This window comes from Haemorhous mexicanus, chromosome 14, assembly GCF_027477595.1.
Source record: "Haemorhous mexicanus isolate bHaeMex1 chromosome 14, bHaeMex1.pri, whole genome shotgun sequence".
NCBI lineage: Eukaryota > Metazoa > Chordata > Aves > Passeriformes > Fringillidae > Haemorhous > Haemorhous mexicanus.
Genome location: NC_082354.1, coordinates 4,003,122 through 4,017,156, shown reverse-complemented (window position 1 = coordinate 4,017,156; position 14,035 = coordinate 4,003,122). Strand labels below are relative to the sequence as shown.

The 14,035-nt window shown below is 46.7% G+C and overlaps 1 protein-coding gene across 1 annotated transcript in view; it reads right to left on the bottom strand.

The window, feature by feature from the left end:
* TRPC5 (transient receptor potential cation channel subfamily C member 5) overlaps positions 1-13,402 on the bottom strand; it is a 71,084-nt gene extending 57,682 nt beyond the window's left edge. The window contains exon 1 of the mRNA XM_059859459.1: positions 13,025-13,402. Coding sequence (XP_059715442.1) covers positions 13,025-13,402 — 378 coding nt within the window. The remainder of the gene's footprint in view (positions 1-13,024) is intronic.
* Between the last annotated feature and the right edge of the window lie 633 nt (positions 13,403-14,035).

Sequence of the window (14,035 nt, the reverse complement as noted above, 5' to 3'; positions counted from 1 at the left end):
TTATTTTCAGCTTGTATAACTATCTGACTCAGCTGTGTTTTATAGAAGATTTTCTCATTGCCAACACGAACTTGTGCAAGCCTCACTGGAAAGCTACAAATATAATCCAGCTTTCCTGGAAGCTCCCTTTAGGCACTGGAAGCAACTTTATGTGGGACCCTGGGAAGGGGGTACATGGCTGAATAAATTTCAGCATTTATTTTAGGTGATTCAGTGATGTGGGCTTCACCAACTCAGCATCTTAACCAGAGATGCCTTGAGAGATGTCTGGTACCAGAGTGATGCCAGGGTTTATATTAATAGGGAGTTTGTGGTTTTTTCTCTCAAGAGCAATTCACTGACTGAAATGTTATCATTTGGTTAATGAAATGCAATGAACAACACAAAGTGCTACCTAAAAAATGTACTTTAAGGGCTTTTGTACTGGTTATTCACAGCCCTTGTGAATATGGCACACACTGTCGATGTGCTTATGGCCAAACTCTGCTGGTATTGAAGTGTTCCAGTGGTTCCTGTACAGCTGTCCCAGAATATCCAGCTGAAGAGAAGGCCCTTCCTGGTCTAAAATCTCCTTAGTGATTTACAAATGTGTCTGTAAAGCCAAACACAATCTCTGCTCCTCAGACTGACACAAAACACTGACAATTAGTGCCTTGTAGTGCCTCGGAGCACGACAAATGCTGATACAGGGTTACCAGATGGTGCACATTAACACTAAAATAGGTATCTCTGAATTTAAAAAAGGCATGCTATAGAGCCACAGAACTGCTAATAATTGTTAATTAATGGTATTCATGAAAGAATGTGAAAAAGCAAATCCATGATACCTGCATAACCAAATATCCTTCTCCACAACCAGTAAACAGAATAAAATACTGATGGAGCTGCTCTAGATTCTTCCAGTTTTAATTTGGCTCCTTATCCACGTGTTTAAAAAGGGAGGAAGGCCCAAGGGATTGGTTCTCAGAGCAGAACTGAAACCCAGGGCACTCGAGAGAGGCAGAACTGCATCAGAGCCCGGGCTCAGCCGTGTGTGCAGGAGTGCAGCACAGCCAGGAAGGATGTCAGAAGATGTCACCATTTGTGGCTGATGCTACATAATAACTTCTGCTGGGGATTGAAAAAAAAGAGGGACTCGGAGGGGAGCCTTCAGGAGGAAAGGATTTTGGAAAGATGCATTTTAATGGCCTGGGGCAAGTTCCTGCAGCCAGAGCCCCTTCTCTGTGTCTCTGTGTGGGGGGGAATCCATAAAATCAGAGGGTTTTGGGAAAGCTGCAAAAGGCAGGCCTCAGAGACAGCAGAACTGTGATCAGAGCTAAGCAGTGGCCATAAAATAAGGCAGTAGAAAAATTATGTAAAAAGTAGAAAAGTAAGGACAAATAGAACAATGGTCTGTGTATTAAGGCTTGTCTAGAATAACTCCCTAAGCTACAGAAAAGTTTATCTAGTGAGATATTAGGGAGTCCTGAGCTTAATAGTGGAGCTCTGTGCACTGTGTTTTCAGGCTCACAAGCAGGTGTTGTATTTGAAATGAGCCAGCATTGTTTATCCAAAGGTACCTGTGCTTACAGTGCTTGGGTAGAACCACTGTCAGTGTGCTTCTGCTTTCTGTGATTGGTCAAAAAACTTTTAAAGTGAGTTTAACACTGAGCTCTGTCTGCTGCTGGGGATGTGAGCTACTGGCACCTTCCCACTGACATAACCATGGAATCAGAGTGATGCTGGAAAATCAAACAGCTCAAGGCACGTTCCCAGCAGTCCTGTCCTGTTGGTGATTTGTGCACAGCCCCTGGCTGGTGATATATGTGTGTGTGTCTGTGAGTTTGTGTGTGAGTGTGTGTGGGTGTGTGTGTCTGTGTGTCTGTGTGTCTGTGTGTGTGTGTGTGTGTGTGTGTGTGTGTGTCTGTGTGTGTGTGTCTGTGTGTGTGTGTGTGTCTGTGTCTGTGTCTGTGTGTGTGTGTCTGTGTGTGTGTGTGTGTGTGTCTGTGTGAGTGCCTGTGTCTGTGTGTGTGTGTGTGTCTGTGTCTGTGTGTCTGTGTGTGTCTATGTGTCTGTGTGTCTGTGTGTCTCTGTGTGTCTCTGTGTGTGTGTGTCTCTCTGTCTCTCTGTGTGTCTGTGTGTGTCCCTGAGTGTGTATCTCTGTGTCTCTGTGTCTCTCTGTGTCTCTCTCTGTGTCTCTCTCTGTGTCTCTCTGTGTCTCTCTCTGTGTCTCTGAGTGTGTGTCTCTCTCTGTGTCTCTCTGTGTCTCTCTCTCTGTCTCTCTCTCTGTGTCTCTCTCCTGAGCCCTCTCCTCTCCCACGTGAGCAGGAGATGAGATGAGGCACTTGATGATGAAGGAATGAAGAGTGCAGTCACTGTGGCTGACTGCGAGTCACAGGAGGACACTGACGAGAGTTACCTCGTGTTTGACCCTCTTGTGCTGAGCTGGAGTGCAACCTGAGCTCACTTTGCTCCAAATTCCCGTGCCCTGATGCAGTTCAGAGCCACTGGCTCCAGCAGGGAGATGGGCTGGGAGTGCCTACAGGTGCTGTGCCTCGAGGAACTGCAGCCTCTCCTGGCCATGGCTTCTCCTCTGTGCAGGAATGTGTTACAAGCTTGCTGCAGTCCTAACTTATCACATGTTTTACCCTGATTTGTCACACATTATGTGATGTTATCTCCAGGGAACCGTGGCTCCATCATACCCTGCATGGTCTGGGGCTCACTGAGTGGGGACACTTCTCCAGGCAGAACAAACACGGCACAAAAGTCCAGGACTGTCACAAATCCAGACAATAATGAAGCTGCTGAAGTGGCCCAAGTGACGTGGGGCCCTGGCAGACAGTCTGTTATGGGTCTACCAAAAATGCAATATTCTGGATCTTCCCAAAATGCAGAGACTCCCTGGCTGCTTGCTGGAGCTTTTCCTGAGACACCAACACAGGTACAGTCCAGAATTCCTGACATGGGAGTGAACTGAATGATCTCCTCAGGACTGGACAGGCAGACTAGCTGGCTTATTCCTGGTGGTTGGGGATTTTCCCCCCCTCACTTGGAAACACAAAATGCTGTTTGTTTGGGTTTTTCCACCTTTCTTCATTACCATTTTAAGAGTTACTTTGTGATAGGAGCAGCTGTTCTGAGTAAAAGTTATTAGGGTTTATTCTTTATTTTTAATGCTGCTTTTAAGCTTTGAAGCTAATTTTATTAAAGAGCTTGCTTAATCCAGTCCTATAAATTTCTTAAGTACTCTCAGGACCTTGGAATGTGCTGCACAAGATATTTTTTCATTTTATGGATAAGCTTTCCCCTGACCCCAAACACAAGTGGTTATCTGGAAATCTGCAGGCTCTGTCTTCAAGGTAATCTTTATTTCATTACAGTTACTATTTTTCTAATATTTTTCAGGCTTTATTCTGGGAAGGAGAGCTGTCCAGCTTTTTGATTCATTTTTCCTGGTCTCTGTATTATCTATTCTTAGTGGTAACAAGGACAAGATGTGCTAATATAGGTTAATAATCATGCTATCTACAGCCTTTTATATCATCTTTGTACATAAAACATCCCTTCTTCCTGTAATTGATCACCTGGCGTGGATGAGAGAGGTTTCATTAAGTTTAGGTGAGGTAATGTGTTGCTGACAGGGCTTGAAGAGGGAGGGCTTTTTCCTTGGGTTGCATTCATATTCAATCACATTCCTTTAGAAAAAAAATGAAATCAGATTGGATCATGAGACAGTGTCAGGGAGAGGAGTGAGTTACTGCACCTGGCGCCAGCCCAGCGCTGCCTGATGCTGCACAGAACACAAATCCTGATGCTCACAGACCAGGAGGTTCATTATTCCCCATTCTGATACTAAGCTGTGCTTTTGGTGATGCCTCAGGTTTAACTTTCATATTTTTCAGATTCTGTGCTGCTTTAGTGTGTGTGTCTGGGCTTCACATTATGGGATGGTGAGCTCTGTGCACAGAGCAGGGATACAAAACAATTCCTGCTCCAGCTGGGACCAAGGACAAATGATCCAAATCTGGGCCCAAGAGCACAAACACCGTGGGCTGGAGAGAGAAAAACAAGGGTGGGACTGCCTGGGCTGGAGCTGGAATGGGACAATGAACTCCAATATGCAAATGGAGCAGAACTGATCAAAGTGACAGACCCCGTGACCAGTTGTCCATTTTGTGACCATTTTGGTTCATCTTGGGTTCATTTTGGGACCATTTTGGTTCATCTTGGGTGCAGCCCTGGCTGGGCTCTTGTGCTGCCCAAGGTGGATCCATTGAGGAGATGCTTTTAATAAATCCCTGCTTCATTCTTTAGCTCTGTCCAGCCTCTGTTCCAGGGCAGCCCCCACAAGGCATCACTGGCACTGCTGTTTTACCAACCAATGCTGGGGCATCTGAAAAGACCCCAGAGTTTGCAACAGCAAAGAAATGACAGCTTAGACAGGTGGCAGGGGCTTGCACAAGAGAGAAAAAAAGATCTGTGTGGTTGAGATCTTCCTTTATTCCCATTCAGGCAGTGACTCCCCCTGACATCCCCAGTGCTAGGAAGTCAAAAGCCTCCAGGTAATGCTGTGCCCCTGATGCTGCAGAGCCTGGCACTGCCTCATCCTCTCCTGCCTGAGGAGTACTTGGAGCACACCAGCCCTCTCTCACTGCCATGAACTAAACACCAACAATTCACATGGCCCTGGGCCTCTCAGCAGTTTTCCAGCATCCTCCCAAGGCAATGACAGAGCAAAGACCTTGGATCACAGCATTCCCTCACTGCAGCAATTCAGAGACAAGAAATACTGCTCCCAGGCAATGCCTCTTTGATATTCCACCACCACTGCCACCAAAGTGCTACCCAACCAGGCTGTATTTTGCCATGGGATAGCAAAATACTGCTCCTACAGGGATAAACAAGCCATAAATGTGACTTTGCCAGCCCAGCACAGCTCTACTCAACAGCCAGGTAAGGCTGAGGGACTCCTGCTCAGCTGCCCTGCAGTTCTTCACAGATCTTTATAGATCCCAGAGCTTTGTTTTGCAGGAGCCTGTAATTTGTGACATTCACTCTTCCCACAGAGAAAAGCTGCCCCTGGAAAAAAAATGTGTTGTAACTATTGCACCAGGAAGAGTCTCCCACAAATCTGTACCAGGGAATCTGAACAGCCATGTCAGACCCCTGGGATTGGGGATTCAGACAGACCAGAGGCAAACACGTGCTGGGTGATGTCAGGGGATGCTGTAATGGGGGCTCAGGAGCAAAGGGAGGTGGGTGCAGTAGGCACATCCCTGGATGCTGGGTGGATAATATGGCTTTTTGAAATTAGGCTCCTTGGTCAACACATCTACAGAGAGCCCAGAAGTTCACTCGTGCAGCAGCACAAACAGGATTGGTTTTTTTGCCCTATAACAGTTCATCCACCCAGCTGAACCCTGAGAACCCATCACACCTGACTGAAAATTCACTTTACAGTGTGCCCAGAGCAGGCAAGTGCTAAGGACCCTCCTACAGATCAGTAAAGACAATTCTCTGGGAAGCACCTTGGATAATTCCTGACTTCTCACCTGTCTGTGTGTTCAATTACAAGCATGGCATGTTTGTGCACGCTGTGATGCAGTTCTTGGCTTGACGCCCACCAGCACCCTAGGAAATAATGACAGAGTTTATGCTGACCCAGGAGAAGGAGCCAGTGCCTTATTGCCACTGTCAGAAAGCTGGTACCTGTCACTGCCTTCATCTCCTGAGTGCAGGAGATGTTTCACCCAGTTCTTTTTCACCTGGATTTAAGATTATCTGGGGACTGAGGCAATGGGGAGGGAGGAAAGGATTTCACAGTTAAATGTAATCATTAGCTGAAGTGATCTTTGATTCCTCTGTTGTTTAGTTTAATTAGATGGAATTCATTTTGAAGGCAGCCACCAGTGTCAAAGGCATGCTAACTATAACTGTGAATTATTACTGCATCAATATAAATAATGAAAAGCTTGGGTGCTAATGGAGCCATTAGGCTTTGAAGCTGCTTCTCTGTTTTCAGACATGATCCTTCTTCCTTATTGTTCCTTTCAAATATTCCCACACTGAGAACTTGTGGCCATATTTTTCTTCACTGGTTCTATTCTTCAGAACCTCCTCTTGCCCAGGAGTGTTTCTAACCAGGTTCTCCTTCCCTTTTCCCTTGAGACCCTCCTGTTAACGTGGAAATGACTGTTTTGAGTCACACCCATCAGCCTGTTCCCCTCTGAGTTCCAGTGCTCCACAGCCACCATTCAGAAGTGCCACAGAATCCCTTCATCCAGGTGCCTGCTCCTAAACCTCTCCTCTTCCCCACTGCCTGCATAATCCAGATTTTATATTGTGAGATTTTTGAGAACTGAACTGCTTCTTTTGACTTAAATGGTGCCATCAGTGGTGGCTCAGGGCTGGCAATGAGCTTCTACCAGCAAGTCTAAAATCAAGGGCTAAACTTGACACTGGTTTCTGCACACGGGACAAAAACCCTGTGTCAGTAGGAAAATTAGGCTAAATCACATTGTCTCGAGAAAGTTATTAGACTTGGGCAAGAATAAAATGGTTTAATGCAACCCTTATTTTCTGTTTCACAAAAGGCTGTCTCTAGGCTGTTCATCTGTGGGATCTGAACAAAGATTAAGGGGGATTTTCATTCATCAGCTCACCTAAAAGAGGATTTTTGAGGTCAAATTTTAGGTTCACCAACACTATGCAGTGCAGCAATCTTGTACCAATCTGATGATTAGCAACTAAGACTGAAAACTTGCCATTTTTTCTCTACAGTTTCCTCTTTACAACCATACTCTTCCAGAGGCTGTACCTGCAAACTCCTTCTTTTGGAATACATATGGATGGCATCGATTCAGAAGGCCTTTGGACCATCAGAACAAACCAAATCACAGCCACAAGCCCTAAGATCCCTTTTTTCTTTTTATTCTCATTATTGAGGAATTGCATCTGTAGTCCCATCTGTGAACCAGCTTAATTTGGAGCCATCTGCCACGAGAGCAAATTGCTAAGCTTGCCAGAGAGCAGAGAGATGCTGGTACCCCCCTCATGCAAACAGCTGATGTCAGCTCTGATGGTTGTGAAGAAAACAGCCACCGTGGAGGTGCTCGTGGACCTGGAGTAATTGAGATGACTGATTACAGCTCCTCAAAGAAGGAAGGAGGGCTCAGCAGGCAGCAGGGACCGTGTGTGGTGTGCTGCAAGCACAGCCCCAGCAGGAGGGCAGAGAGGCAGGCGAGATCCGAGAGCTCTGACGCACCTTCAGGGGGCTGCTGCCACCACTCCACACACAATTCACACCAGCAGCTCCAAAAAATGGGCCCCTGAACGCCTCATCTGGAAAATTTGTACTGATTTCAACAGGTTTCCAAGTGTCAGGAAATACAGCTATTACTGGTGAATTGAGGGTGAATCAAATGCAGGAGAAATGGGAGTTTTCAGACACGAATTTCCTGCTCTTTGCTGGAGAAGGTTAGGTGCAGCCTCCAGCTTGGCTGAAAGCAAAATTCACTGTATTGATGTTTGTATAGCGAAAATAACCATCTGATAGCACTTTTAGGGAAAAAAAAACCACCAAAAAACAGCAAAACTCAAAAAGATCAAATAGGCTGAGAGACAGAAGATTTTACAGGGAAGGAGAATTCATTCAATAGGCTTCAAACACGTTCTCTTGCTCATACAGTAGTTCTGAATTAAGGAAAAAACCCAAGAATTCAAAGTTCCCTGTTAATTTCAACCCCATAGGATGCCAGCCAGATCTCTGTTTTTGCTGTGTGCCTACTGCCTTGTTCTGCCACTGCATTTACTGGACCTGTCCCATGCACAGACAATTCTGCATGTTAACATTTCCACCCCCAAAGAGAAAAGCCTGGCCCAAAGTCAATGCTGCATCTGCAGGTGCTCAGTTTTGCAATTTCAGACCTATCCCTGAACTTTCTGATGGTTATTCAGTGGTTTGCTGTCTTATTTAAATAACATGACACTCATCACTCGGGATGGATTGCCATGCCAAGTACACCCATATTCCTCCTCTGCCCCTATGCAGCACAACATCAGCCTCTGCACTGCCCAGAAAATCAAACAGTAACAATCACAGCACCAGACTAGGCTCACTTTTATTTCCTGAAAAATGCATGTTTGCTGACTACAATCCTCTGCAGGAAAAGCAACACTTGCAAACCCTCCAGGTTCCAGGGATATTAGTTTGTTTTGTTGTTCCTCTTAATATTCATGAATAGGTTGCTTGATTTCCAAATGCCTGCCATGAGTTTGGGAAAAAACAAGCTATGCTATGGTTTAAGTTACCAGCTGTGTGACTGGTCAAAGAGATCTATGGTTTATGAAAAGCTTCAAGGAGTAATTGGAGTAAATTATGCAACCCTTGGAAATTATAAATTAACCTGTAAAAATCACAAAATTAGGGAAGCTCTTTTGAAGAGGAGAATGGGTCATTCAAGCCTGGGCTTTACTCTCTGCTGGGAGTGAAGCACACCAGAACATCTCTATGCTCTTCCCATGGTTGCACCATGATGACTTTCTCATCAAAAATTTCCCACAGCCAACAGCATCTTTCAGAACAGCTGAAAGTTCATTAGCATTATCCTGCCTGTAACTGGTGAAGCCTCCTCCCCAGCTCCACCAGCAGTCACAGCTCAGTACCCAAAACCACAGCTCACAGAATTCACAGAATCACTGGGTTGGAAGAGACCTCCAAGATCATCGAGTCCAGCCCAGCCCCAGCCCCTCAGCCAAACCCTGGCCCCCAGTGCCACATCCAGGCTTTGTTAAACACACCCAGGGATAGGGACTCCACCACCTCCCCGGGCAGAACATTCCAGAACTTTATCACCTTTCTGTAAAAAACTTTCTCCTGATATCCAACCTGTATTTCCCTTGGTGCAGCTGGGGGCTGTGTCCTTGGGTTCTGTCAGTCCCTGGAGGAAGAGCCCAGCCCCAGCTGAGCACAGGCACCTTTCAGGAGCTCTGAGAGTGATGGGGGCACCCCTGAGTCTCCTTTTCTCCAGGCTGAGCACCCCCAGCTCCCTCAGGGCTTCCTCTCAGGGTTTGTGTTCCCAGCCCCTCTCCAGCCTCGCTGTCCCCTCTGGATGTGCTCAGTGTCCCAAGGTCCTTCCCAACCTGAGGGACCAGAGCTGGGCACAGCACTCAGGGTGTGCCCTCACCAGGGACAGGGGCACGATCAACTCCCTGCTCCTGGGACAGCCAGGGACAGCCAGGGGCAGAATGACCTCCCTGCTGTGCTGGCCACACCATTCCTTGTTGTCTCCACCGGGCAGCACGGATTTGATGAGAAGCGCTAAGATCTTAAAATAGCCCTCAACCCTCGGTAGGAGACAAAGCTAAAGAGAAGCCCATCTGCTGGAGCACATCAGCGCTGATCTCTGCTGTGCTCCGCAGCATCCTCTGGAGCGAGGTGCCTCTCCCCATGTAAACAGAGCAATTTGCTCCCGCGCCGAGCCCCGGCTGCAGCGCGGGTTGTTATAGTTACTGCCGGTGACTTACCCCTGCCATTGTCACCGCATTCGCAGGAAATGGCGCTCAAACAGCAGGCGAGCAAAGGTTTGCAGAATAATGACTCAGAAAAATCCACTTAATAACAGGATCCCAGTCCCTGCGCCGCCCAACCCCTTCATCCACCCCCCCCTTCCCCGGGCCTTACAGCATCATCGAGACCCTGATTCTCTTACATAAGGAGCACAGCAAAGGTCACTACGTGTGTTTGAAAGGTTTTCAACTCCTGCTCCCTGAAAAGGTCATCCTACAGGTGGAAAAGCAGAGCTCTTTCCCTCGGGCAGCTCTAGAGCCGGGTCTGGAGCACTCCTCTTGGAGACTCTGTGGCTGCTGAGTGAACCTGCCTTGGCAGGTCCAGCCCGGGAGCTTCCCACCTTGTTTTGGGGATCTCTTTTCCTACCCACATCCAGCCACTGCAGCTCCAGGAGAGGCTGGAAGGAGGCAGCTGTAAGAGTTGCTGTCAGGATTGTGGCACGGTGATAAGGCTGAAGATACACACCCATGAAATGGATTATGCTGGATGATGCTGCTCAGCTGCTTTTGAGATGCAAAGGCAACAATTAACGGGGCTGACGTGAGCAGACGCAAATAGGAACAGCTCTTCATGCCCAGAGAGACACCAGGCTCAGGGAGAGAGGCAAATAACTTGCTCGGAGGCAGGCAGCAGGAAATGGAGCCAGCAGGTTCTCCCAGAGCCCAGGTTCAGGTGAATGAACACTCAACACAGAGCAGTCAGAGGATGCTGCCCCTGCATCTCTGCCCAGAGAGCAGCAGAGACAGCCAGTCCCTGGTGGCACACAGGCTGCCACACACGAGCCAAGAAGCTGTCCCCACACAGGCCTGTGCAGGCAAACTGAACCCTCTGTACATTTAATAATTAGATTATACTGAACCTAATATGTAAGAAGTGCAGTGATAGCATCTTACAAATTTCACAGCCAGACAAAAACCTTCCTATGAGGAGCAGTTTTTTTGTTACTACTGGAACAAAAAAGCACGTTTGTACATGTTTTAGAACATCTGAGCAGCTGATGAGGACAAAGCTGTGCTAATCTGCTTTATCAGGTGCTTTTTGTGAAAGCAATTAGGTGTGGGGTTCCCAAAGGACCTTCTGAGAAAGGGTCCAGCACGGACAATTAATGAATGTATATTGATACTGCTGTGGAATTAGCATCAGGAGCTTGTGCTCAGAAACCCCTCCTGTAACAGCTTTGAGATTTGACAAAATAACCAACTTTGGCCCAGCTTGTCCTTTCACCACACAGGAAAGAAATGTTCACCCCCATCACTGCAGGAGCAGTCAGGGAAAGAGCTGCAAGGGAAGTCCAGTCCTGCAGCCCTCTACCAGCAAACTCTTCCTGCAGTCTCCAGAAGAGCCTGAACCCCAGCCAGGGAAGTTAATCCGAGTTTGTTCACAGAACCTTGCACCAAGCCAGTGCTAGTTTAAAATACACTGACGAAATCTGCTCTTGGAACAAACCTCGTAAATAAAGCTGAAACTGGCACTGCATCTTTTCTCCCCCACACACGCTCTTCTCCAAGTTGTAAACCCTGCAGCAGATACAATCCTAGCTACAGAAGGAGAGCTGGCACAGAGATAACAAAAATGGAACAGGCCTACTATGAAATGGATCACTGAACTGGAGACACTGGAGCTGAATTTCAGCTGTAATATATCAACCTCATTTCACGCACCTCTGTCTCTGGCCAGTTAAGCCAGCAGGGCTGGGGATTTGAGTGGACACAAGTTTTGGTATTCAAGGGGTGTTACAGAAATCCACATGAATCCCATCACTTGCCTTCCATGACATTTCAGGAGGAACTTGTCATTAGCCTGCTATAATCAGTGGCAATTCCTCGTGCTGCTGAAAAAAAACTTTTCCCTTCTGCTTTCTGTCCTGTTGAGCTGCAGGATGCTCAAATTTCTAGAAGACCAAAGGAAAAATGGCTCATCCCTAACGGATGGTCTGTATTTTGCTCCTTACATTGTCAGACTAAAACTCAGTACTAACAGTTCAATTTTTAGGTCAGCTAGAGGAGTTTTGTTATCTCTCTGGTTTTTAAACCACACATTAGAATCACATTGCTACAATGCATGCACAGTGCTGCTATTTCTAAATAATAAAGCTGAGCACTCTTGAATTCTGCCAGGGTTGATCCTTATTGTTTGCTTGGCTACATGAAATTACTCTTGAAAAACTATGTGCCAAGGGGCCTATGCACTGAAAGCATTTTCTTCCATGATTGACTGGTATTAATCTTTCACACACAGAGGGATGTGTTCCCTTCAAAAGGAGGCTTGATATATAAGGATTATCCACATTTTGGATGTTCCTTTCTAAGCAGTGAAGAGGCAAAAATTATCAGTGGTCAGCAAAGTACATAAATTATTCTAGTTATTGGCAGTGGTGCTTGCAAATGAAAAGAAAAAAATCAGAAAAAAAACCAGTTGGTGACAATAGGTGACGCGTGAAGTGACGGGATTCAGATTTGGTGGTTTTTCCACAAGATCCTTATGTAACTCAGGGGTGGTTCTGCAGCTCAGGATCCTTCCTACAAGTCACTGCTCTAAGTTATGTCCTGCCTCAGCATTTCTGCCCTGGAGCTCTCTGGGGAGGGAGACCAAGATGATCTGTCTGCACTACAGCAAAGGACTGAAGCCCAGCAGACTGTTTGCTTGCTTGCAGCTGTAAATAAGCTTGTGTGCTTTCAGGATTTACTTATGAAAAGCAATTCCACTTAATATCAGCACAACAGCGTGGCAATAGTTCATATTTACAGATTGTAATATAATTTCAGAGAGCCACAAATTCCTTTAGAAAGTGCTCATCTATAAATCAACCTATAAATCAGTGTGTCCACAAACACTGTGGGGCTGGAAAGAACACTGAGTGAGAGAGAAAAAACGGAGTGTTTAAATCAGGCAGAACATGTTTGCTCAGGCTGGAGATTACCATCCAAACAGGACTGCCCAGGTGTGGCATTCACACTCTCTGAAAAAATCCTTTCACTCAGGATTTTTCTCCTGGGAAGCTGAAAGGCAGCGAGAGAGGCCTCAGAGAAAGGAAAACAATTCTGATCTCATGTGCTTCTCCTGTGCTGTGCTCATGTGGAATGTGTTTGGAGATTGTTCACCCACAGGGGATTGTTCCATTGCATTCTGCTGGGAGTTGTTTTCACTCTTTGGCCAACCAGGGCCAAGCTGTGTCAGGGCTCTGGAGAGAGTCAGGAGTTTTCATCATTATCTTTTTAGCATTCTGTAAGTATCCTTTCTGCACTCTTTAGTATAGTATAATATTCTTTAATGCAATATAGTATAATAAAGTAATAAATGAGCCTTCTAAGAGCATGGAGTCAGATTCATCATTCCTCCTTCATGAGGGCGTCCCTTGTTTACAATACCCAGGTCTGCTCTGGGCATTTAAAGCCACGGACCAACACCAAGCACTTTGAGCACTTTCCTGAGGCAGGATAACGGCTCAACACCGAAGGGGAACACTCAACCAACCTGTTTTTCACCACTGGGCTTCCTGTAATTGAGCAGCAGCTCCACAGCTCCCACCACCTCCTTGCGTATGGCGTAGAGCAGAGCGTCCCCCACGTAGACGCTGTGGCTCAGCAGCAGCTCCATGATCTCCAGGTTCTCATTCTCTATGGCTATCAGGAGGGCGCTGCGCCCCAGAGGATCCATGCAGTTGATGTTGATGTTGTAGTAGATCTCTGCCTCCTGCAGGGCATGTTTCACGCTGGCATAGTCCCCCTTCTCCACAGCACTGAGGTAGGCTTTCTCTTCCGACGAGAGCTCTGCCTCCGCTCGCACGATCTGCAGTGGGATCCGGTCTCGGTACGGGGAGAAGTTGACCTTTTTGTAGTATAGCTGGGCCATGGTTCATAGTGACCAGGCAACCTGGGAGGGAGGAGAACCACGCATCAGTGACAGCACAGCCCCACAGGGGACAAGCTTCCAAAGGGCCGTCACGGGAAAACCTCCCCGACCCTTTTTACGACGTTGTATTCTTAACACCACCCCCTGAGCGACCCCACCCCAAAGGGCTACCTGAAAGCAGAAAGGTGGCACCACCACTCACAAGGACAGATACTCAGTATAATTTTTCATCTTGTTTAAACACTACGCCATTGATGTCTTTTGTCCGGTCAGAAGCATGATCTTGATGTTTATGGGTAATCTATCACACGCAAACAGGTGGATTTCTCATCTTTGCTTTATTTCCCACTCACAGTTCCTTTCATTTCCTCCCTTTCCGCTGCTAAGCCAGGTCCTCAGCATCTCTGAACTGTCAGTGATGGGGGCTGTGATTTACAGCCTCCTTTTACAGTAATAGATTCATTTTGAACATTTTTGCTGCTGCTTCTCTGCTTCCGCCTCTTAAAACAGTCTTTTATTTTTCCTTAGTGTTTACTCTTCGACTAGGTCATGGTTTTATTTTTAAAGCTCGCATGTTTTTAAACATTTTTTCTCACTCTCTTCATTTATAAATAGGACCTAAAGACAGGCTGA